Genomic DNA, 27,481 nt, shown 5'->3' with positions numbered 1-27,481 from the left:
GAAATACATAATTAGGAGAATTCATAAAAGAGATTTGAAGTCAAGTGGTGGACAAATTATCGCTTACGCTGATGATATAGTACTTGTAACCAAGAGAAGATCTATAATGGATACAATATTAGACGAGATAATTACATAGGGAAAAGATTGGTTTAAAAATCAATGAAAACAAAACACCATTACCCCTATTTTCGGGGTAATGGTGTTCTAATCATGGATGATTTCAAATGGCGGATGTGTTGTTTTTCGTTCACAATTGTTAGTGTTAACCTCTGAATACTCTGTCTCTGTTTTCGTCCACTTCAGGAGTTCAGAAGAGTACGTTTAATTCTGGTTTGGTCCAGTCTTACTTTCCGTCACTTTCGTCGGTCTGGATTTTTTTCCTAGTTCTAATTAAGTATGGTTGAAGTTATTTATTGCTATTTCTCATTTTGTTTTCATAATATAAAACAACATTGAATTTTGATTTTTTTTCAGCCCAATCATCGCTCGTTCCGTACCTTACAATACACATGCAAAGCATTGGTTTGAGCATGGAACAAATTGGTATTATTTATCTATGTCTACCATTCACGACGTTTATCGCTCCACCAGCTACTGGTTACTTAGTTGACAAGTTCGGTAAATACAAACAAATTGTAATCGGTTGTTTCATTTTAACAGCTCTGTTACATCACTCTTTGTTATTTATGCCTCAAAAAGAAACACCAGGTACCGTACCAGATGGCTATATAATCAGGCATCCAAAGAAAATGTATATTGAGGTATGTAAGAAAAATTTGTTTAAAAAATAATCCGAAATATTTGTAGATTAAAGAAGCATCCATTCAATGGAGATCAGCTGCAAAATGTTTCTAAATACTGTTACTACTTTAGAATTTTGAGGACTCATTAAACTTTCGGTTATTATTATATAAGTTATCGTCAAAATATAAATGAGCAAGATTGAGAGAAAATATATTGTCAAATATTTTCACAAACAAAAAACTTTCCTTGATTTTTTGAAGGTTTAGGGCTGAGAATAATGAGGTTGTGATTTATCTGGAAGTTGAGTTTGGTATTACATTGTATGAGAAAAATATGTCATGTTCATCTTACATTCGACAAGGAAATTAAAAGTATATGCATACCCAAAAAGTGAATAATAAAGAACGATTATTTCATAATGTTTGTTTTAAAAAATAATTTTATTTGTACTCAAATATCCACTTTGGAAAATGAAGCTTTTCTTCTTATTTTCTCCTCTCTAGAGCATCAGAAATATTGTTATTATCGATTTACCCTCATCTTTTCCTCACTATGCCAGTATCATCATTTGATTTATTCTCCTTTGCCTTTGTTTCTCTATATCTGCTATTTATTGGTTCCATGTTCTTCTTAGCTTGCTCATTCTGTAATTCTTGCCTCCCAAATTCATCCAAACAAGTCTAAGATTCCCTTATTTACTCTCTCTTTGTTTGTTTCTTGTTGTAAGTTGTTTCTTATAATTTTATTCCTAATTCCGTCCATCTCATTTTTTCTTTCTATTTTTCTTAGGATATTCATATCCATTGCGTTCACTTTACTATCGATCTTTGTCATGATAGTCTTTCTTTTCTGTGGCATTGGTTGTTTACCAGCTGGGTTATTTTTAAATGTTCCAGAAATGATTTTTAACGTTTTATGATCTCTTATCAACGAATCCTTTGAAAAGGGGCTTTTCCCACTGTACAAGAGTGGCGACAAAAATAACAGCAGTAACTATCGTCCTATATTATTATCAATCTTATCTAAGATAATTGAAAGACTAATGAAAAATCGTCTATTGTTATTTCTAAAATGTTGAAAGTTCACCATTTTGGTTTCTTACCTAATAAATGCTCTTAATGAAATATATACCTCACTTAATAATACATTTTTCACGGTTTTGGCTTTTGTGATTCCGCTAAGGCTTTCGGTTCATCATGAAATTCTGATTAGTTAATTAAAGTACTATGGCATCCACGGCGTTCCTCTAAAATAGTTTCTTTATTACCTTGAATGTAAAGAACAGCTGGAAAAGTTTCAAATTTACAAGTGATGTACCTCAGGTTTCAATTTAGTTTGAATTATTTTTTTGGTATTAATTAATGATGTCACAGACTCAAGAATTAAATAGTGAATTCACTTTATTTGTGGATGACATCGGTGTTACCTAGAGTGGTTCAGATATTCATTTTTACATTCTACCATAAGCAAAGTCCTTGTCTGGCGCGAACGGTTTTTGTTTAAGCACTTGGGAAATTTTAGTTTCATCCTACAAAGGAGTTTTGTAACCTCTAAAACTCAACAATGACTTCATAAGATCTTCAAATTCGATAAATTTTCTTGATCTACATATTGACAGTGCCCATCAATGTTCTGTACATGTAGGCATTTTGGTGAAAATTTACCATTGAATCTGTGTCTCAACAACTCGATTCTGGAACTGCTTTAACAACTTACTACTCGCCATTGGATTAGCATCTTATCTAATTTTTACATTGATGTTTCGAGTAGTATTGCAAACTCTATTTTTAAAAATCCAAAATTGTAAATTCACCTGCACTTTTCATTTAAGAATTTATACATTTCAATTTTTTTTTTCGTTTATTATTATTAGTATCGTTAGCGGGCCAGAATCAGTTTAGGTACCGATCGCTTGTGCACTTTCACAATTGTCGTTCACGTGTCGATTATCTCACCCCCATGTTAATAACAATTTTGAAAGTGCCGAGGATCCTACGTAAGTATGAAATTAACTGAATATTTAATGAAGTAGGGAAGGTCTAGAAAAGCTCAACTTTAAATTATCGACCGTAATTTGTGAATTTTGCGTCATCTTGAAAAAAGGACAAATTCACTTTTTAACATTAAATCAGTTTTTCGTTGATATACGATAATTTTGAACGAATATATAAACGATATAAAGGATATTATAGGACATGATGCAAAAAATTCGAGAGTGAGAGATGACGTGAAAATAATGCTGTGAGATGAAAAAAATTATAGTTATAAGCCTATGTGATTTGAGAATTGATAAAACCATTTCGTGTGAAACCTGCTTCATTAGTAAACAGTACTTTTCAACAAATGTATTATCAACTCATTGTTTATCTAGAAAGAAATGACCATAGGCAAGAATTGCTGGATAATCCCCTACTTCCATGGCATGCACTTTCTGGATGTGAAAGATGCTCTAAAGCTGGTGTTCGTATTGTTCGTTGTCGACCTTCACCAAAATATAATTTTTTTAAAAATGGAAACTAGCTTACTTAATTTATATAGACAAACTTGATTTTCGTAAACCGTCATCAATTCTAACAAAAGTACCACAGTCGAGTATAATTCTGCCCAGAAAGTGTACAGTATACAACCTTCAGTAGTACAAATGTTTATTTATTTATTCATCCGTTCTACAAAGAATATTTAATTGTGTTTTTATACCTGTGTACAACAATATAAAAATCCAAATATCTCCCACTCCGAAACAATAAATTTTATCAAGTTAAACAAAGAGTACCTTTTTGTTAAATAGTCTATTGAAAAATTCATTTCCGCTATCTTCAGATTGTACAGTTTGTTCCTGTGAACGTTACGGAATGTTAACCATTCGGCTTGAGCCGCCTCTGACCTTCAGATAGTAACGTAGAATTATTTTTTCCACATGGACATATGTAATCAAATTGTTTATTACAATACTTTCAGAGCTTAAATAATTTTATATAATAATAATCAACGAATTATGAAACAAACACATGGAATTTATTGAACAAATAATTAAGGGACCCTTTTCATATTTTGTGTCCTTTTTATGGCCTCATCTGAAAAGCTCTTTCTTTATTATCTATCTGAGTAGTGGAAGAAAATGGTACTGGCGATGTTGTCAGATCAACGCAACACCTAATTTCAGCTTGTTCACTCACGAGCAGTTTGACACTTTTCTCCATATTCGTAAAAAATAAGTTTCAAAAGTTCAGTTAACCAAACTTTCTTTTCCATATTTTTGCCTTCTTCCTTTTTAGGAGCCAGACGAAAGAGCCGACTGCTCTTGTATCCGATTATTCCATTCTTTCCTGTCTCCTGCTAATTTTTATTTGGGCGTTTCCTCTATTCTCTCATTCTCTTCAAATCTGTATGTTCAAGATCTGTCCATAATGGTTTAATAATTTTTATTGTAAAATTTTCAACTACATTGGTATCATTATTGTATTGTAGATCAACATTCCTATATAAATCTTCAATAAAAAAACAATGAATCATTTTCGTTAAAATTAAATAGAAACGAACAATTTCGGAATAAAGATTTTCATAGCTTTTCGAAATATTCGCCCTTAAGATCTACATATTCTCACATACTATTGCTTAAACCAATTCTGGATACATTTTTTTCAGATTGGAAGCTGATATCGTGGACAAATGGTTCCCAAAATCAGCTTTTTGAGGTGATAAAAGTCGCTATATTCTGTTTGACGGTGGAATACAAAAAAAGGCAGGATATAAATTGAGTGAATACGGGGATTGAGATATTAATTCGATGTTTGTCTCCAATAAATATTCAGTTGTTGGACATACTTCATGGCATGCGGAATCATTGCATGGCATGCCTAAACGTGTTTGTTTTCAACGTTGAACAACTCAGTCAATTTCTCAATTGCCACTGGTAGTGAAGTTCGTTATGAATATAACCAACAGTTTTAAAGATTCCAACTTAAATACTCATAGCTTAAAAAGCAACCCTCGTATAAATAACTATTGTACTAAAAAAATATCACTAAACTATTGACAAACTTGAAATGATTACAAATATAGAGAATGCTTCACAAGAATGAAGCCACATGCCAAATACAAGGTGTAACCATTTGAAAGAAAGTTGAGATTTAAGTTTACTTTTTAGCTCGCTCTTTATGTTTATCCGTGATTTCTACTAGTCAATCCTATACAAAGTATACATTTCGTTGTAATTTTGATATAAGAGTGATTTTCATAAACCCTAAATAAATAAAACAATTAAATGGAAATATCTCGCATTTAGAAACATGTATGCTAGTTTCTCATGCTCCCATAAGCCAACTTGTAGATATGCACAAATTTTTAGAGCTAATGAGCATGTCACCTATAATAAATAAAACGTTCTTGTAGTTATTTCCAAGCTAAAACCACCTCTCCAATATTAAATTGATTGTGAATCCTTATACCTTATACGGAAAAAAATATTTTGTTAGCTTGTTAATTTATCACGACCTCGACAGATTTTATTTTGATTCTTTCATTTCCATTGTGTTATGAATCTGTATAATAAGATTGAAACGTTATTTTAAAAACAAGGACATGAGTAAACTCTAGTCCATACATAATTCAGCTTCAAAATTCGAATCAATTAGTTATTAATCAATTAATTCTCATGAATGAAGGTTTGGTGGAGTCCATGTCCCAGCAGGGAATGTCCAGATGATGAAGAACTAGATATTGTCCTTGATTATTGTGTCGATCACTGCTTATTAAGAGACGCGAAGCTTGCGAAAACTTTGAAACAGTTGAAAATTAGTGAGAATAGCCCCATCAATAATCTTCAAAAACCTCCATCTGAAAGTGCTGATCCAGGAGATACAGACGACTTGAGTTTTCGTATTAAAAAGAAGAAAACGTGAGTACGATTTTTTTGGTTGGTTGAAATAATCAGTATAAATATCAACTTATTATATAAATTTCAGTATAGTGCTGAGAAATGAAATGTATACATAAATAATCATATCCAAACGATTGGCAACAAATTTTGTACAAATATATTCTAACTGTCCCGTCTTATCAATTTGCTTTCATATACTCGTATGCCTCTCTCGTATTCTCATCTCATCTTAAAAAGAAAAGAACAAATTTTCTTTTGGTATAACTTGATATCTTATGTCATTTTTGTAATATTTCGATGATCGTATATTCGAAAAAAGTCGGTCCTCACGTTTGGAGGAGTTGGAAGAATTGTACATCACATCAATGATTCCCTAATGCTCTAAATATCGCTATTTCTTCCTTGCATTCTTTGTTTATATAGTGCATTCTGGAAAAAGTGACTCCGTCTGTAAGATAGGAGAAAAGTAGAAATATAATTGAAGCTTACTCAGTGAACAATGTTCGTAATGCCATACGTATTCGAAATAGAGGACGTCTGAAATAAACTAGGCACAATTATCACGATTTTGCCGAAACTATTGGTGCAATGAAATTTCATATGAATACATTTTGGGTACATCCCATGAACATGTTTTTATATCGAACTCTCATATACCATTCGTACCATTCAATTTCAAACCAAAAAAATACTATTTGTCGTTTTCAGAACATTTGGGATTGAACACTATGAAATTATAACCGATTCTGATAAAGAGTAATGATAAAAAAAATTAAAATGAACAAGAACATAAATTAAAATTCAATTAGAGTAATTATGTGAAGGGTGGGAATCAGCTATGTGATCATTAACGGGACGTTGAATTCTGTCTTTAAATTCTTCTTTCAATCTTTCTGTGTAGTGCAAAGAATTATAAAATCATGAACTAGATCAATGGATGGATTCGGAAAACGATACTCAATCGATTACAACCCTCTTTAAAAGTGCAGTGAAGCTCCATCATGCATAAATATAAAGATAGCCACTCGTCTAACGTTAAATCTCCTTATGTCTCTAATAAGTGAATGTTCAAAAACTCCAGACAAATATCTTCATTAGAATTTCCAAAAAGAATGTGATAACCTCATAAATTGTAGCCCAAATATTAACTTGAAGTGTTTGTTGGTAATGTGAAACCCTCTTGACTTGTGGACTCTCGTCATACTAGTAGTGTGCATTATAGGAATTGAAAATACCTTGTCGCATAAAGGTAACCTCATCAGTAAAAAAATTGGAATCAAATCTCTTGTAACAAAAACATGTCAGTACTGATAAGAATGTAGCTGCTGCTATTTAAGTATCCTTCAGCTACGAGAAGATGGCGTATTTGTTTCAGGCCTACAGGGAATTTCGGTTACAACCCACGATTTGTTTATTTCCACGTTGTAAGGCTTCGGCGCCATGTATTTTTTAATGATCCAAATAGAGAGACAACTAAAGGCTGACATATGTGTGGTATTCGGAGGCAAAAATTCGAAGCTGATATTATTTAATTTACACTTTTTCACAGCTTCATATGATAAGCCACAATCACAATTGTCTACTATTCAAATCAAATATGGTACAAGCACTTTAATGAAAAAATCTTGAAGATATCTCCATCCAACCACCTTGAAGAAAATCGATTAAAGTTTCAGTTGGCACATTTTGTATCCAATCAGGATACAAATGCTTGGCTTTGTTGTACACCACATATGGTGCTGATAGTTGACCATGTTTTGTAGCGCAGATCAGATCATTAAATTCGATGCGCATACTTAGATCCCATCCTCACTAAGCTCTTCTGCTTTCCTGGATCATCGGTTATGTTAGCTTCATCGAAATTTATTATGGTTTTCGGAGACCACCTTCAATAATTGTTTATAAATTCTCAAAATACTCCACAATTGTTTCGGTTGTTAATTATGCCCTTGAGTATTTCATATTATCTGACAATATACTTGCCAATTCAGGATTTCTTTCCAAAAAGCTAAATACCCTTTCTTTCCTAGTAGATTGTTTTGAAATACAGGAATATGAAAACCTTTTCGGTTCAAATACTATTGAGTGAATTCACATAGCACTTGCTGAGTGAAGGGATACTCAAATGAACGTGCAGCAAATAAAGAATTTACAACACTTCTTTTCGCCAATATACTTAAGGCGTCCAACTTGTTTCTGTTCTTCCCAAAGTATTTATTTTGTAACTTAGTTTTGGGCACCCCAAATGTGTCTACTGCATGCTGGAACGATAGTTGACCTTCTATAACACCTTCAATGGCTCTTTCCACAAAATAACATTTCTTGAGTATTTCAGCATTTTTCAAAAACACGTAATGTTTTTGCTAAGTTGTTTTGATCACATGAAAGTTTATATTATGGGTAAGTATTAATTCCATTAGAGCAATAACGTACAATGCAACGTGTACTGTCAATAAGTGAAACTTTCTGACATATGAAGATAATAAATATTCCACTTAATTATTATTCTTTTTTCCAAAACTACTAATGAATTTCATTAATTGAAAATATAACACTTTGTAGCGTTAAGTTTAAGGACGACATCAATAAGAATATTCAGTCAAAAACGAGGCATTAGCGGTCCATATAACTCGACGATTCCATATATCCTCAACCGTCGCTGTTTGGAATAATAACCAAGTTATAGTCTTCAGAGACTAAAGGTAAACTGGGTTATCGAAACTCGCCTCATAAAATGTGAGTGTTGGTGTAGTGGTAGTGTGTACCAAAACCATCAGATTGCATACCAATTACTAACAAAGGATAGATTGTGATTTCTAATTGATAAATAAAGTTTTCAAATTGAAAAATTCTAGTGTGATACTCGACCAATACATATGAAACATGTCAGCTATAGACTGATATCCTTAAGGCATGCTTTATGTTTACAAAAAATCTACTTATACTTTGTAATTCGCCAGGGTCTTCATCAAGATATGATACTACCATAAAAATTCTAAAAATAATGCAAATCATCTTGATAATAATAATTGAAAAAATGAGGCTATTCTCAATTGACAGGATGTAATGAATCAAAGACACTTAATGTACCAATATATAATAAGAATCAATAAATCGCTAGGAAAAAGTCGACACGAAATTTCAAGCAATCAATAAAATGTAAATTCACTAGCCATTTCATTAAAAGAATCGTTAGTCAAACATCATTTGCATTATTTCGACCAAAATACTTCCGCAAACATATACTCAAATGCTAAAAATCAATGTCAAAATAGGAGAAATATCTGATCAATCATACGAAAAATATCTATGATTTAATGGTATTTAAATACTAGTACTCATTAAGTGTGAATTGTCTCGCTCTCATATATTATTTTTCTTATTTATAGTCTTCATTTCTTCAAATCGTGCTCTTATTTTCTTATAAATATCATTATTATTGGAAGGAATAATTTGATAAGTTATTCAATACCTGCACAATGTAAAATATAACAACACATAATGGAGAAGCCTGGTTTTCTTCCTCTTCTTATCACTATTGAAAAAATATAGATTTTACATACCAAATGTCAAGGGCAGTCAAAATGACCAAGGCCAAAAAAAAAATAGCAGAATAGCAGAATAGATCAATTTGACGCAAATATCTAAAAGTCTAATGATTGAAATTATTTCCTATTTGAAGAAAGTGGAAGGAGACGGTTTAAGAAATGATAGTTATATATCTAGTGTAAACGTGAATGAATCGTCTTGTTATTAGATAGATAGATATATTGACTTTTCGACCTATCTTTATCAAAATATTTGTAAATATTTTTGCCTTCTCTAAAAATTAAATTTCAATCTGTGGTGACTCTAAATCAAGACGATATATATGAACAAAAATTTCAATATATTTACCAAAAGAAATGAAAAACTACGGATTCATGAAAATTTACGTACCCTCTTAATTTTAACTGACGCATAAATTTTTATAGGCATTGTAACGTCCAATGATTAAACGGAATGCTAACTATGACAATTGCCAACAATGATTGCAGTCATGTTTTAGTGATCCAATTTTACGAATTGCTGGTTGTAAAAATGCGTTCAATTGATGCTGGCATAGGCCAGTTCAAATGGTCACTTTACAAACGAAATATCGATTGAAATCGAAAAGTTCATACAAGATAATTTTTAGAAATGGTTCACATTCATAACAACAAAAAAGGTATAAATGATAAAAAGACCTGAGTAAAATGTGTAACTCTACTTTGTAAATTCTAACAAAAATACAAATAATTCTATTTTGATTCCATTCTTATTTTGATGTTCGTGATGTAGGTGATTAATATAAATAAGCAAATTGGCAGTGTTAATATCATATTTCGACAAAGACTTGGACAAGTCGAAACGTCAATTTTTATTTTCCTTCAAAAATCATTAACATCTGTTTATCCTTCTTTTGAATTTGTTATTTATCATTTTTTCTGGATAATTATTTTCTTTCAATACAGTTTTAGTTTTTTTAATAGCTAAGCATCTCATAGTTGGATAGATCTATCAGCCCAACTTAGTGATCAGTGATCTTTTTTGTGACATAGGATTTTAAATATCTTGAGGACAAAGTTGGTTTCGTATACCATTCTGTTCATAAGTTATTGTTATTTTTATATAATGTGACATCAAGAGAATTAATTCTATTATTTTGCTCGACTTCTATGTGAATTGAAGTTTTTTATGATAAGAATTGAATTTTTTATTTATGTTTTCAATTTGATTGTTTGGTACAGCAGTAATGCAATCATCTACATATCGGAAAAAGAATAGAATATTTATATCAAGTTTGCTAAGGACAGTTTCCTCGATATCGTCCATTATTAATTGTGCTATAACACTTGAAATAGAAGCTCCCATGGCACAACCATCAATTTGTTTCTATATTTCATTTTCATATTTAAAGTACGTTGTTGTAAGTGTTAGTCCTTTAACTTTTATAAATTCGTTTTGAGGTATATTCTTCAATTTTGTTCCATTTTTTTATTGATATATTTTTACAGTGGTAATAGGAATATTTGTATATAAAGAAACCACATCTAAAGGAATAAATACATATTCGATGGGAATTTTCATACTTTTGATGGTTGGTGATATTCATACTGAACACAACGCTTACACTACCACTATACCAACACTCACAATTACACTGTCTGACGCACGTTTCGATAACCAATTTATCGTCTTCAGAAACTGATCCTTCAATGCAGCTCTCACCCACCGATTTTCATAATCCCCACTGTGATACCATTTTCTTCCCCACTTTTAGTATTTTCCATATTCCACATTTTATCTTTGTGTCAGGTTCTTCTACTTCCCTTCCATTATCCTGTTCCTATATTTAAAGAGTAGGTAGACATAACCCCAGAAATTTTAAATGGGGTGTACTGATACGTTTTCTTTAAGTTTTTTGAATACCTTTTCAAAAATATCACATACTTCTCTTTCAGCAGTTTGTGAGAGACCTCTGTAAAAATTATAAACAATATTTAGTTAGTGAATATAAGATACATCGAAGTCATTTCTGTATATTTTGATAAAGACTGAAGTTAAGTCGAGACGTCAATTTTTTATCAATATTTCAAAAATGATTATTTTTATATATCTAAACAAGAAGAACATTTAGAAGCACAAGAGCATCTAGAAGCATTAATATACCATAAGGTCTAAGAAATGAGAAATTAAATAAATTTATATGACTTCATTTATATTAAAGTTTACCACCAACTTAATTGATCCACCTAAGCTTCTCGAAAAAGATTTCAACAAATTGCTAGATTTTTTCATCTCATCATCCGTCGTGGAATGTTGATCCAGTCTTTCTTCTTTTTCTTCAGGTTGAAAATAAATTGGAAATCACACGTGGCGGAATAAGTCGAATTAGGTAGATGTTCAATGACTGTTACATGATTTTCACTTGAAAATTTAACTGTTTACTATGAAGTATGTAACATTAACCCACAAATATTGATTCACTCAAAATTGCAGGTAAACATTTGTTTTGTACTAGTTTGGCATGAAATATAAATTTTATTATGAGAACATCGTTCTTCGAAAATTTCATTATTGTTTACAAACAATAAAGCCGACAGAAGTCAAAACAAATAAAAAAACAAATTATATGTTGATGTTTGATAAATCTACATACGGTATGGATTAGTTATTTATTATCTTCCTTTGAAAACCTCTCGGCTTCGGTTTTGGAATGGTGGAATGGTTTTGTTGTCTGTTGACATTTGTATCTTGATTTTAACTTGGAAAATTTCAAGAAAAAGTGCGATGGGCCAAGTATAGAAGTAGTGTCCTGAAATAATTGCTTCATGGTTAACAAATAGGTATCTCAGTGTTTGGAAGCTCTAGATCGATCGTAGCTCTACCCCTCAGGACTTGGAGCAAGTAGGTATGATTTTGATTTCTTTCTGGAATACTGCAATGTAGTGTGAACTTATACCTTAAATGATTTCGTTTTCGACAATTACCGAGACTGGTATGCATTTACAGATTTGGTACACACCATGATCCTCTGATGGGGACAAAAATACATTTGCTGAATATTTTCACATTTTTTATCTGAGTGCGCGTTCCCATCGCCTTGTATTTCTAGAAATGGTTCAAGTGAGAGAAGAATGGAGTTTTATAGTACTCAAATGAAGTTCGTTAATCTTTTCCTATAATGAAAGATATGGATGGATAATATTCTACCTAATAATGTTACAACTATTCTGTTCTGGATTCTAGATGTTCGAACTGGAGAACACTTTCCCAATTTTTAAAATGTGATTGAAATTTCTACATCATTTAGTGCTTCTTTTATAATTAATTTCTGATGCTGACAGAAATTGACCAAAATTATTTTTTGTTAGAAAATAAGAAGAAAAGTCATCAACAAATATTTCAATTGCAAAGTGTAACTATTCCACTTTTTCTATATTCTCTTGTTTGGTGCATTTGCTCAAAAAATACTACTGTTATAATTGTCTATGATTTTGTTTGGTATATTTCTTATAAGAAATTCCTGTAGATTTTCCTAACATTGTAATCTGATTAGTATAACGATAAATGGATAATTTTATTCTATCTTAAATTACTAAAAATATCTGCATTTTTGCCCAGGATTTTAATCTACCTCCTCTTTAGACTTTTACCAAGGAAATAAAAGACTGAAAAGTAAAATGATTGAAATAGAAATAAGAATAATATGCTTTGGGGGTATATTTTGGCGGGAGGGGCAATAAATGCATGGAGTTCGACTTCCCAAGGGGTTTTAGAAAGACTTTTATCGGTAATCCAGGTTGACAGTAATCTTAGATATTATACTTCCCACGCGCCAGAAAAAAAAGCCGCTAATTTGTCCCCTATAATTACAAGGTCCAAGCGGTCAGCTCACCAGTTAGGTAGAATCGGATGGCTTCCTCCCAATGAACGAATAACCATCCTATCATCACCTCTTCTTTGATAATGGTTTTAAAGTAGGAGCCAAAGCGTCAAGAATGTACAAAACTCCAACGCGGTTCAACCCGTTAACCTAGTTCTTTTGTACATCGATGGTGTTGAAATTGTTTTTTAAAAATCTAAAAGATATGAACAGAATACACTAAGGTTATTTAAATATGTTCCCTTATCAATTCATTTCTCATTTTGGGTAATATATGTTGTTTATAAAACTAGACGTTTTTTGTACTTTTTTTTCAATTGTCAAAACTTTGACATACTCATAAATCATAGTATGTCCTTCATGAAAGACATTTGCCGCTAATGAACACCTGTTATATAATGTTATATATTTATATAATTTGCTATCGCTTTTGTGCGAGGTTATCCGATTGGTGAGTGACCTTTTCGACTGACCAATGTACTTCTTGTTACAATCTAACTAATAGATAATAATAAACCATATAAAGAACCTACTAAAGATTCAAATCTCGAAATAACTGATACCTGTTATAAATAGCCTATAGAAATTTAATGTCATTCATAAACTAAATAATCATTATTCAACATCATTCACAACAACCTAACCTCATGTAATCTATACAAATTCAACGTCTTTCATCATCTAACCAATAAAATTCAAATAACGATTTCCATAGTATCCAGAATAAATATGCTCAATATTTTTATCAAGTATCTATTCGAATATTGAATTTCGAAGTTGAATAATCTAATATTTCTTAAAATATATAACCAAATTCAACACACCTTAATTCTTAACTAATTAATATAAGTAATTTCTATTATTGTTATTTTTTTATATTGTACTACACCATAATTTAACTCCTATACCATGAATACAGAAGTATTCGAAAGTTCAAAAATATATCTAAGTTGGTACACTTTGGTGTTCAAGTGTTTGCAAAATTAAACATCAAGTGTACTATATCTAATATATTTCCGGGCTTTCTAATACTTATTGATAATATAATAATATTGATCTTTGAGTACTGAAATTATGTATACAGTGTAAAAGTATAACAATATCATAAACTAGCTACATCTTAATTTTATTATTTTATAATTGTTGCGTGTTGAATGTTATTACCGTTTGATGAAATCGGAAACATAGTATAAATGTGTTGTTCAATTTTGCATGTTTTGTTGCAAAAGAGATATCAACTATTTTTGAAAAATTGGTTTGAACTACCTTTGAAATGATGTTTCTTTGAGCCTCTATTTCCATTTTAGATTACGAAAGTTTTATCCACCCTAACTAGAGAGAGAACTTTATTCTACTCAAAACAATACTAGAAAACACGTGAATTTTATATAGGGTGCAAAATATGAAAGTTATATGTTTTCGATGTAACACTCTATATTCGATCCCAATAATGATTTGACATCTTGGCAGATTGTTTAATGTGCTAATATTGAGAAAAATATCATAAATCTGTTATATTTTTATTATATGAGGTATGAGGTATTTTCTGCTATTTTCATAGGTTTTGCAAATAAGGTTGATAATCGAAATTTTTCATAGATTCCTTGCAAAACTGCCAATTTAAATTTGAAAATTTCAAAAAAATGTTATCAAAGAGTTTAAGAATTAAAAATAATCCACGGCTTATTTTGGAGAAATTAGCCGGAAATATTCAATGTATTTATTTTTTTTTTTCAAATCACGTAATGACGCATATAATAAATAATTTCGCGGAATAAAAATATAAACCGAATTAAGATAATAAAAGATATTACAAAAGTTCTACTACGATCTTGACAGTTGAATTGTGGTTGAAATATCATCACTACCAATTTATTGTTAGAACTGTTATCTTCAAAATGAAAGTATTCATAACAATACAAGCATACCAATTTGGAGGTATTTTATGAAAGCAGATCATAGAACAATGGCAAGAGGCAGCAAGGCACAACCAGTACAAATCCTTTAAAGCCTGTTGATATTATCTTGACTCGCACAAAACGCTTAACAAAAGTAGTAGCGGACATGTGATCATTTCCCATCTTCCAATCGCCCGTATTCCAATCACCCTATCAAAAAAACATAACCAGTATGTGTAATAATCCGTAAGGAATTGATAATGAAGCACTTCTTAATTGATGTTAGGAAATAAGACAGAATTATAGGAGATAAACTACAACATAAATAAATCGATAATAACAACTAAAAACACGCTTTTGAAGCACATCTTAAAACGCCAATGAATGAAAAACACAAATATTATTCTAAAAAAAGCATCTGGCGCTCGATATGCAAGAAATATGGAAAAAGGCTTTTTTTACAATAGTACAGTACTTTCCATTCATCATTATATTGAGTTTATTTCAAAAATTATTTTCAACTTTTCTTCTCATCGAGGCTTTATCGACCGCAATGGTGTAGTTGATAACGTTGTCAAAGTGCTTGATTTCCAACACGGAGATCGGAGGTTCGAATCTTCTGTCGAACGAAATGTTATTGAATAAGCCACTTGATCTTACTTAAAAGGAGAGTTACAAACAAGTTGACAAATCTACATATCACTTCGCGAACTATTAAAAAATTGTTTTCTTTGCTCACCACGCTCTTATGTCGCCACCAAGAACCTTCAACAGAGAGAAAATATGGAACTTGATGTATTGACGTTACAATGTTTTGACACTTTACATCCGATGAAAATAGCAATTGTTAATCATCACTTCAATGCTCCAAATCAACCTTGCAAATGTCACTTATTAGCCATTTAAATCTCTACTAAATTAAAAAAAAAACATGCTTAACATGTGTAATTGTTCATTTCGTTCAATAATAGCCTTTTATGAACGATCTTCGGGTCTTCGCCTTAGGCGCTATACATATATGAAATAACCCTCTGAGGTTAGTTACATAGTTAATAAAAAATACAAAAACTGCAAACTAAATTAAGATTATAGAAACAAGTTAACATAATTTTCAATACCACACTAAAAACTGCGAAAATAAACTATGTATTAATTGTTTAATCTGAACACTTCCAGTCGCACGTGTTCTTTGGTGTTAGTCTGATTTCTAGCAGGGCACTAAAAATCCATAAACTAGTGAAGTTCATTACTTTTGTCTAGAGTATCTGTATTATAAAAGTCAGTTTTTCGGACGGAATTATCCGATACATTATACTCTTTAAAGTAAGAATCGATAAACAATACCAACATTGTTAACAGAAATCTCATCTGCCAGTTTCGCGATTAAAAATCCAAATATCAAAAAGTAAAATACGGTGAAAAAAAAGGATTGGAATATATTACGATTACTGCAATTACAGTTAGTATTTTTGTTTTAGAAATGATACGGCAACATCATTCACCTTAGATATGCATCCGAATCTTGGAGATCCAGTAGAAACGTTCGGTATCGAAATCGAAGACGAAAGTGACGAAGATGTAACTGATTTCAAAAAGAGATTTCGGGCGGGTATGCTGAAAAGAAATGGAGTAGATATGGAAGAACTAGAAACGTTAGATTTGCGGTGTGGAGGAATTGTGGGAGATGCGAATTCTACTACGAGAGAGTTACTTTCTAACTATACCGCCGACTGCATTCTACAAAAGTGTCAATTCAGATCAGGCGAGTGGAAATTGAATCTAAGATAGAGATAGCTGATAAAAATGGTGCCAAGACTACAAATAGATTGATTTTTTCATCAACTTATTTCAAATGAGGAGCACATTGAGTGCGTTCATTTTTTATTCATATTTCTTCGTTTACACATTCTCTTGAATCATTTTCTTTTCAAATCATTTGTCTACTAATATTGAATTCATTCTTCCTAAAATTCTTGGCATGAAACCAGTTTTATTCTTTATCTCATTCCTAGGAATTTTTTGACTAAACTGTTTTCTCTAATAGTGCTTGCCTCAGGAAAAGGCGAAAGTCACCCCACACCTCGCGCTTCTAAAATAAATAAATAGATCAAAAAATTGGAGGGCTAGAAACTCTACAAACTGATAGAATTTGAGCCTATATATATTTTCCTATAGTTCCTTTGTACAAGAAAATGTACAGAAAAAGATTATTCAATAGACTAGGTGCCAAGAGGGATTTAAGTTTTTGGAAATATGAAACTTTGATATTGGCTGATTTTGACATATACTCCTTTTATAGAAAGTATTTTATGAAGGGAAAAACAGAATTTTTTTAACTATAGTTAAGTTAGTCGCAACTAATGCAGTCATCATCTTCGTCAATGTCAATAGTTGGTGCCGTTTCAGTGACTTAGACCTTTTGATGAAATGGAACGTTGCTAGTTGCTTTTTACAATACACTCTGCGATATAATACTCATATTTCTGATTGTATCAGCACTGATAGGAATCAGACGTAATTATAACTCATGTTTTCTCATTATATTCCCCAATGCTCTCTTATTCCAAAAAGCTCCCCGAATCCAAGCTCCCATTTAACATATAGAGTTCCTACCGATATCTCACTAAACGAATTTCCTAAGACCCAAACTTGGTCTTGGGTTTTTCAGAAAATATTGAGAACATGCTTTATTTAGGTCGAGAAGGTTCTCCTTAGTCACCGATAATTAAGATTTCTCTTCATTCACGCATTAGTTCATCCCAGTCCTAAGGTAATTCTGAACTACAGACCCTCTTTTTTTCTTAACCGGGAAAAGGTCCTTGTCATCCAGAAAAAAAGAATGGCCCCTAATGGGAAATATGTAAATTATTTTCTCAAAAACCTTCAAAAACAATACACCAACATATACTGGAAATAAGTCAAAACATGATTTTTATTCTGGCTAGCATATCTATCATTGGAGATAACTGAATGATGATAAGGCAATTCTTCAATGTTATGCAAAAGTATAGACGTGACATCATTGAATCCTTTCTTTGCAAATTTGAAAATGGCAATTTTTCCAAGATAGCTTTCTGACACATACAAATGACAATTTTCTATTAGATTGTGCGAACCGTTATGAATTGAATGATATTGAATTAAATAAACCCTTTAATTTTATTTTGATATAACTTCATCAAATTTTCAGATGTAAATCATTGAATTCAAATATGAAAATGCTACAGAAAAAAACTTTAATTTAATCTTTCTTTGCTGCTCTGAAAAGTACATGTCGTCAAGGGTATTATTGCAGAGGAAGGGGAAAGGAGAATTTAAATTAAAAATGTCCTCGCATAAATAACTTACACGTCGCGTTGGCTATGGTCTATTAATCTCTAAATTTCTTATTGCCTACAGCAATCATGAAATCTTGACGTCTACGGATCCGTTAGACAGTTTGTATTTAGTTGTATTTGAAAGATGAATGAGGTTCTTGATTATTTTTTACTTATGAAAAATTGTTTATTATAATTTTCAGGTGGTCCTAACGTTTGTCCTCCAGACTACATACCAGCAGACCAAATGATTTTCTGGATATATGGAGGTTTGAGATTCTTAGCAACCACAATGCAACTTGCAGCTACATCTGCTATGGACCCAGTGGCTTTATCTATGATAGAAAAGCATGGTGGCGATTTTGGAAAAGAACGATTATTCTCATGTTTCGGTATGGCTATCTTTGCACCCATAACAGGAGCCCTTATTGATTGGAATACTCAGAGACTCGGTCATACCGATTATTCTCTAGCTTTTTATTGTTTTGATCTCCTATTAATATTAGCATCTATCTCTTTATTATTTATGCCGTTGGATACGAAATTACCTGCAGATGATATGTTGAGTGATTTGAAAAAGATATTCAGAATGCCAGCTCTGATGATATTCGTTTTTTTCTTATTCATTCTAGGTAAGAAAAATAATTTTCAACAGCTTATTTCATTCCACTTGATCACGATAAATGAAAACTAGTATCAGATTTTGGAAGTATATCTTTTTAGGCAACTTATGGGGTTTCATAGAAAGTTACCTATTTTTCTATTTGAAAGACCTGGGAGCTCCTAACTATCTATTGGGTGTAACAGTCACTGTCGGAACTATAAGTAGCGTTCCCTTCCTTTATGGATCTGATAAAATAACAGGAACCATTGGACATGTCCGCGTCATAGTTTTAGCGTTTTTCGCATATTCTATTCGATTGGTAGGATATTCATTAATTGAGTAAGTATATAATCGCATAAATAATTTATTAATCTCAGTAATAATTTTTTCACGATATTTGACATCTAACCAAGGTCTTCACTTTTGTTGCTGTTAAAAACGCAACGTTAACTGAAATTGATAACAAAGATGGAAAAATCGATAAGGTTAAAAATATGATATAGGAAAAGATTCAAGAAAGTAAAATTGAAACATGAAAACAATATAGTCAGGAGACTTTCTAGCAAATAAGTCAATTTAGAAGACATGGCAGCAAAAAGAGAAAAAATACAAATGCTGCTGCAATTATATTAACGGAACTATCCCATAGGTGGCATCAGCTGTTTAAATTAATGGCTGGCTTTGGAAGCTTTTTCGCAGAATGGCATATCTACTCTGCTATTCATATCCGAAATAGAACAGATCTTTTGGATAGGAACATATTGATCTCCTACCGAACAGTGTAGAGTTTGTGCCAAGTAATTTTCACTCACTCACTTAAAGATTTTTCGTTGGTAACCAATTCGCCATTGATAAAAAGATGACAGGGCAGCTCAAAACCGCTTAAATTTACAGGTGATCTAGTTAATGTCTTAAGCATTCAGAAGCTTGTAGAATATTTTGCAAATGTTTACACAAATATGGCAACTATGAAGAAGCACACATGTAAGGAATATGGTGTACCAAGTGAAATCAGGAAACTAATTTTCATGGCGGTGGATCAATTCGCAGTTACAGTGATGACAGAAAAAGAACAAATAGATGAATTTTGATAATATCACTGTTATGCAACAAAATATAATATCTGTAACACTATATTAGATTGAGAAAAAAACTACAATAAGACAAAATACACAAATTCAGTCTTGTACAAATGATATAGCCATAGTATCATATAAAAGACACATAAAAGAACTGCAAGTCATAATCAAATCCAAACAGTCAGTCAGTCAGAATAAATTATTTGTAAAACAGAAAACAACAGAGCTTTGTAAATAGTTGATGCAGTGGATGCAAGCTTTCTTTAGATACACTTATAGAGTAAAAAATTATGAAATTACAAAAATGATTATTAAAGGCATTGATATGACGATACGACTAGTGGAAAAAGAAGTGTAACAATAAAACGATAATTAAACTTGTATGCATCAATAATTTCAAAAAACCCAGTCCCTTATGATTCCATCATTTTATAATCTTTTTTTTTTTAATTTAAGGAGTCCTTGGTGGTGTTTTCCATTTGAAGCATTAGAATCAATTGCAGTACATTTAATGTGGGTTGCTGCAGCAACGTACTGCGCAATCCTAGCACCTAGAGGACTTCTAGCAACATTATTAGGTGTATGCTCTGTTGCTCACTACAGTGTCGGAAGAGGTAGCGGAAGCTTTACTGGTGGTCACCTGATAGGTAAATTTGGTATAACGTCATCATTCAGAATCATGGGAATGCTTGCGGTTACTTCTGGTTTAGCGTATGCCTTCTTACATTATACCTGGTTGAAAAATGCTGAATTGCTTCAAGAAGGTAGGTAACATATCATACGATAATGTAATATAAATAATGATTTTAAGATGTTTGAATGAATTAGGAGCAACTAGAATTTGCAAATATTTCGATTGATCTAATAGTACATCATATATCTACTGGTGGAAGTTGAGCAACATAGAATTTCAATGTGAAAGTCTGGAAATCCGGAAATGTCGTACGAGGTTACAAATTTTTTTTTCTAATATCCATTCTTTAAATACAACATAATTTCTGATTCCCAGTTTATTGTTAATTATTTTTTTTTGAAGATTACTGTTCATTGTTATTACAAAAATTGAAAAACCACTGCTTATTTGTATTTGATACATACTTATCACCCCAAAATATCTGAAATCATTGAAAACAATACTCCGCCTCCCATGTTATTCCTAAATTATATTCTGCCTGCCGTTAGGATGTGAATAATCGAATTTTGAAATGAACTCAACTCCTACCTGATTATGTATAAAAACTAATCTATTGTATCTACGATTAACACGTCGCGTCGTCTAGAACGAGTCCAGATTGTGAAACGCGGTTTGTTTTTCTTTCGCGTATGTTAATTTGCTTACCATCAAGAACACTGTTGACACTAACACACTCACTGCTGGTCTAGAGCTAACTAGCTCAGCTGCCTAGTTACTCAATACTCAATTCTCTTACTTTTAGTTTTTGAGTGATATTGTTAGCTTCACTATGAGTGTTTTCTATGTTCGTAATAATCAAATATTGCAAAATTCTGCTTCCATATTACTCTAATCGAATATATTTTGCTTTCTGGCACATATTTATTATTTTATTCCAGACGAAGAAGAAGCGGAACAACTGAGAAATGGTCAACCAAAATATAAAGATCAGAGCACATCTATGAGTATGGAAAGATTGAGTATAATGATCGAACATAGTCAAATAGGTTCAATAACTTCGCTTGGCCGACATTCTAGAAGTGGAATAATCAGAAGAGGAAGTTTATCGAAAAGACAATCGATTCCTAATGCCAGAGCTGAACTTCTCAAATCAGCCAATGAAATAAATCAGATGAATCAGGGTAGAATGAGACACAATACGGAACGGGTAAGTTTTCCATATTTTGATCCAGGGATTTCATTGTTTTTGGTTTCTATTGTATTATTTATTCACTTTGATATTTGTGGAGGAAGGCTTTCTAGAAGGAAGAATACCTACTGTCTCTTTATTTCACTTTGTTGCTAATTATTCCCCATGCGATCCTGTTCTTGATCTTCTCTCTGGATCTATTGATTTCTATTCTACTTCTTTTAACCACTTCGATTTCAGCTTACCCCTTCTCCTACCTTCTAGATTCCACTGCAGCATTGTTTTCGATTGATTTCCACAGTTCCCTCACTCTTTGTTCTCTTATTCTCCCAACTATATCTTCCCCTTTAAGTGCATCCTTGGTTGAATAAATCATACGTTGTCTGTATTTATTTTAATCAATATTTATAGGTCTTTGTTGTATCATGTTTTTTTCGTGTGTATAAACAAATATTTTCTCTATTTTTGTACTTTCTTTATATACTCTCCATTGAACCAAACGTTAAAACCTTTTAAATTTATCGCCAATAAAAAAAACTTTGTTAACTGATTTCTTGGTTTTAGGACGACTCCAATAGCAGAATATATCCATCTTTAAGTATACAAGGTGTAAACGGTAGTATATTAAATGAAAAAGATGAAATTGTATACGATGAATTGAAAAAAAAGGTTAAAAATAATGAGCAGAAGGATGAGAAAATCTATGATGAAATTAAAAAGAAGACGGAAAGTAATAAAGATGTAACAGACGAAGATTATAGAAATAAATCCGGAAAATTATGATATCAAGCCATATTATTCAATTTATAACTACTATAATACATTTAATTTAAATGTTTTTAAAACTGTGAAATTCACAAATTGATACTGACGCTAAAAAACCTTCCATACATAATTTTCCCTTTATGTACAAGTTGTTCCAATGTGTTGATATAATGATAACTGGTCACATATTTATAATTATCCCTAAAGATGTTTTTTCATGTATTGCTTTATGGGAAGCTAATAAATGGATAGAGATAAGCTTTTGAAAATTGTGGCCTGTGGCCTTTTTATTCTTAGAGATCTTCGAAACGAATAATTATGATGAAACTTGATGACTATATGAGTGACACTTTCTCAAAAAAGTTATAGCATTAACAAAATTGTGAAATACTTCTACCCAATCTAAAAACAGACCAAAAAATCAACATTGTTGAGAAGAAAAAGTGTGAGAATCTCGAAAAAATTAATTAACACTCTTTTGAGAACATTAAATAAAAATTTTTGTGCTCTTGAGAAACTAATTCAGCCTGCTAAACGTACTCAATTGAAACATGAATAATTCCCTCACTAGTGAGTCAGCAATAAAATTTCTGGTATATTTCAGTTTACTGGCTTGATATAATAATATTTTAATATTACAAGAAGTCTAGAAAATAACCGTCAAACTTTCATTTCAATGAATTTACAATATACGAAAGAGAAACTTCTAACGATTATTTTAGTTAACTTTTGAGTAAAAGGAACTGTTTAAAGTTAAATAGAAAACTTATTGATAAAATCCATTTAGTTGAAACTACTCAGATTTAGAAAGTGCTCATGTTCTTCAGAAACAATATTATTTTTAGTATAAGTATTATAGTTTGCTAGTCAGAAAAACGAATTGATATTTTTCTCTAGTTTTTTGTTTAGATAAATTTCCATAAACTGGTTGTTATAGCTTATTTCAGCATTTTCACTCTTTTTATGTTATCAATGTTTTTCTGACTTGAATTATAAAAAAGGCATTTTTTCACGAAAGTTCCATCTTTATCGATGATATAATCAGATTTGTTTATAGAATTTGTCTGTTGTCGTTTTTATTTTTAAAGAGAATAAAATGTAAAATTAAATCATGTTGAAGATCAACATTCCCCAGCGTCCAACACTCTACAAAAATTTGTTTTTCTTTAGATATCTTTCCACCACAGTTCAATTAACATCGATGTTTGATTCAGCTGTATGGCGGTCCATCGCAATTCACTTTCTCATGGATTTTAGCCATCGTACCGCTCATTCTTTGGATTATTCTACTTTAAAAGAGCCGCTTGGCCACCCAAAGCGTATAATATATAATTGCTTGAATTATGGTCTCAATATTAAATTTCATCATGAACAAATATCTTCCGAAAAATTTGAAGGATATAATTCGACATTGATTTTTATTCAGAAAATAATAGAAATTAAACTGTTATTATTGTAAACTATCATTTTAGAAGAGATGCCGTCTTTAGTCAATCCTTATTTGTGACTGATTAAACTGAGGCAAAAAATAATGAGACCGTTCTTCGAAATCTTCTCAGACGGTGTTCAATTGGTCTTCCCTTCCTCTAAGAGACTTACTGCAAGGATTAGCAAAACGTTGGTTGGAATAGAAGCTCCGGCATTTTGCTCATTTCCACAGATAATTCTCAAATTTGAGGTATACTAGTATTACCCTCAATTTCAATATTTTTTTATTCTATATTTTTTAATCTTGAGTGGTACATATTGTTGAAAAATGCGACATCCTCTGAATGGTACGGATAATTCGTCTATGCGAAATTTGTTTCCTGGTGTAAAAACTTGCTAATAATTTTTCACAAGTTCATCAACAAATAGTTGGAATTTATAAACTTGGTTGGCCCGTTGTAAATGGAATGCCAAAATTGTAACAATAATTAGAATCTGTAACGGCTCATGTTATTTCTAAGAATTCAATCACTACTTGTCTGAGTCCATTTATGGATTCGTCAATTTTCTGATATATCCTCTGCGGCCATAATAATCTGGAATACAATTTCGTTTGAGAAATCAAGTTTTGCCGTTTTAAGAATGATCTGAAATGTTGAAGTGGGGTCGCATTTATCAATCACGCAGTGAATTCCGGATGAATTTCTTCTGACGCTTGACCAAAATCTGTATGGTTCCCTTGCCGAATGATCCACTCCCGATTTGCATCAATTATAAGGATTTTCGATGATACTGAATCTGAATCATTATCATCTCTTTGGAACTAAATTTAACTTTGTTTTTCTTTGTTTCAGTCTCATATTATGTATTATTTTAATTTTTCCAAAATAACTCTTTTTGAGTATATTATCTCGTTAGCAGTTATAGAATGAGAATCATCAGGTGAACTTGTAGGAGGACCAATAGCTACAAAACAATTTGTTAAATTATATTTTTGAGTTCATCATTGCTCAATTTCCAGTGATATTTTCACAATAAATATCTTCAACAGCATTATACCCATAATATTCCGTAAGATTCTTAAAAAAACGTCCCTCAGTTTTATCAGTAAGGGATTACTTCAGTCCAATATTTTCATAGAACATCACCTAAAAAACAGTTATTACCATAAGGTTACCTTCAATATTCTTCATTGTCTCAATACATTTCACACAAAAAAAAGTTTCACCTGGATCAAATGTTATTTCTATGAACGAGAAACCTAGATACTAATTTACATGTTATATTTACACCAGTTGTAGGTGTTTGCTTCAAAAGTTTAAATTTATATGGTTAAAATTTGTAGATCAACATCATGTTTTGTGTTATTTACAATGTGCGCAAAAAATGTTGCCTAGAATAAGAGTTATTTATCGAGCTTTCTTTTTCATTGAAGTCGTGGGGACATTATCACTGTCATGGGAAAATATTCAGTTAATCGTCTCAACATATGTTAGAGAGCTTATCCCAATAAAGGAGAACAGCAATTTATACTTTAAGCTGCAACCACAAACTTACGTTATATGAAGCTTTTCATATTTCAGAGAATTTAGGAAGTTTTACTTTGTCGATGTGAAACAACATATACAAGAAATTTTTTAAAATGTACGAGTAGTATGTAATCCTGAAGACGAGCATACGATTTTTTTACTACAAAATAAAAGAGTGAGTTGAAGTTAGGATAGTTCACATTTGTCACGTATAATGGCATTAGTAATGAAAACCATTCTCTTATAAAATGTTCATCTCATTTTCAATGCAAATTTCAGTCTTTTATTGCATTTGCATATTATTGAACAAAGCCAGTGATATGATTCAACGGATTTCTCATTATTTTTATAAAACAAATTATCTTAAATTCTAAAGATTTATTATAATGATAATTTTCACTTCGTTAGCTTTCATAAAAAATCCTTCTATATTTCCAATGCAATTTTTAGATTAACTCATTTGATTACTTTAATTAAGAAAAGAAAAAAATTGTCTTGTAGCAGCGTAAAGCTTCATTGGTAACATTTGCATTTTGCAACGTTATGTACGCAGATGTTTTTACAATACTTTGCAAATTAGTTTAATGTATTATTCTGCACTTATGAACTCAATCTGAATTTTCCATTAATAACTTTTTTCATTAATAACTTTTTCCATTAATAATTTTCCTGTGTTTCGTGATTTTACAAGTTTAATTAATCAAACTTTCTTAAAATCAATGATATCATGATTAAATAGAAAAATTTTCAAACATTGGAACAATTTATATAAATAATATTCAGTATCATTATAATCTTTATTTATTAGTTTTATTTGTTTGTGTGCGTTACGTATTTCAATAAAATTATCAGATATGCTTTTTAATGCCTGATTGTAATACCTTTGAATATGTTTTTAACATACGTTGATAGCGAACTCATCACAAAATAGAGAGAGAAAATATTTCTGCAAAGACAAACATCACTAAGTAGGAGACACTTGAGAGCAAAGAAGTAGCATGAAATATTTTTCTACATGATAGATCTATGCATAGAACATGCATGGTTTATGAGGTTAAGTCAAAATTCTTATTTATCTCTGTTCGCCTTTGAAGTTATCCAAATATATTTGCACACAATTAGATTGGTCTTTCTTTGGATTGTTATGAGAAGATATGAAAAGCTTAAGAAAAACGTCAGGTTTTATCTGTGATCTTTGTGTGAGGAAATTTTGTTATATATATATATATATTTTTTGGCATTAATTTAGAAACACCCTGTATATGTTTTTACGAAACCTGTATCGCGTTGAGCCTACCTTTCAAGACAGTCATTTATAAAGCTTATTGGTGAGATATAGGTCTTAACTTGAAATATAGGCAATTTTCTATTCTTTGCATGCCCATCATGCATGAAAAAACTCTGTCTCTCGAAAAATTATACGACTTATGACTGAAAAAATCGATGATAAATCCTGATAAATGCTAGCACATATAGATAAAATGATTCAGAAGTCGCGTTGGTTTGTCGAAGCTATTATATATATATAATTCGCGCCAGAGCCGGTTTGAAAGATTTGTGATATTATTCACATCACTAATATGATTGATTTTGAAATGGTGGAAACTTTTAATAGGTAGTTCAATTAATTACTTACTCACTTAATCCTTATGTCTATCTACTCTTATTAGTGTAAGACATGGGATTAAGTTTCAGTGGTAATACTTCATGTAGTTTATTCCATATGTTCCTAGTTGCTCTGTTGATATCGTCCATCTAGGTCTTTCTCACTCTCAATGATCTGGCTTTCAATATTCAATTTCATTAATATCTTTTCACATGTCCGAATCATCTCAGTTCATTCACTTCTTTTTATTCGGAGTATTTTTGAAGTTTCTCTAGTTAGTCTGCAATTGAGCTTTCAAGGAATTCACAAAAGTTGGAATACTCAGTAGATTTTAACTGTTGCGTTCAAGTTTATCAAAAATCATTGACTAATTTTTAAGGTTGCAAAATGATATCCCA

The 27,481-nt window shown here is 31.3% G+C and overlaps 1 protein-coding gene across 1 annotated transcript in view; it reads left to right on the top strand.

Moving 5' to 3' along the window:
* Window positions 1–25,581, top strand: part of LOC130901679 (uncharacterized) — a 38,918-nt gene extending 13,337 nt beyond the window's left edge. Inside the window, exons 2-9 of the mRNA XM_057813213.1 lie at window positions 478–764; window positions 5,412–5,644; window positions 16,411–16,694; window positions 18,453–18,881; window positions 18,973–19,192; window positions 20,389–20,696; window positions 21,505–21,773; window positions 22,320–25,581. Of these exons, the coding sequence (XP_057669196.1) occupies window positions 478–764; window positions 5,412–5,644; window positions 16,411–16,694; window positions 18,453–18,881; window positions 18,973–19,192; window positions 20,389–20,696; window positions 21,505–21,773; window positions 22,320–22,538 (2,249 nt within the window). The 3' untranslated portion in view covers window positions 22,539–25,581. The remainder of the gene's footprint in view (window positions 1–477; window positions 765–5,411; window positions 5,645–16,410; window positions 16,695–18,452; window positions 18,882–18,972; window positions 19,193–20,388; window positions 20,697–21,504; window positions 21,774–22,319) is intronic.
* Window positions 25,582–27,481: the final 1,900 nt, after the last annotated feature.

The sequence above is a fragment of the Diorhabda carinulata genome, chromosome X (genome assembly GCF_026250575.1).
Source record: "Diorhabda carinulata isolate Delta chromosome X, icDioCari1.1, whole genome shotgun sequence".
In the NCBI taxonomy this organism is placed as follows: Eukaryota; Metazoa; Arthropoda; class Insecta; order Coleoptera; family Chrysomelidae; genus Diorhabda; species Diorhabda carinulata.
This window is presented reverse-complemented; position numbering and strand designations above follow the sequence as displayed.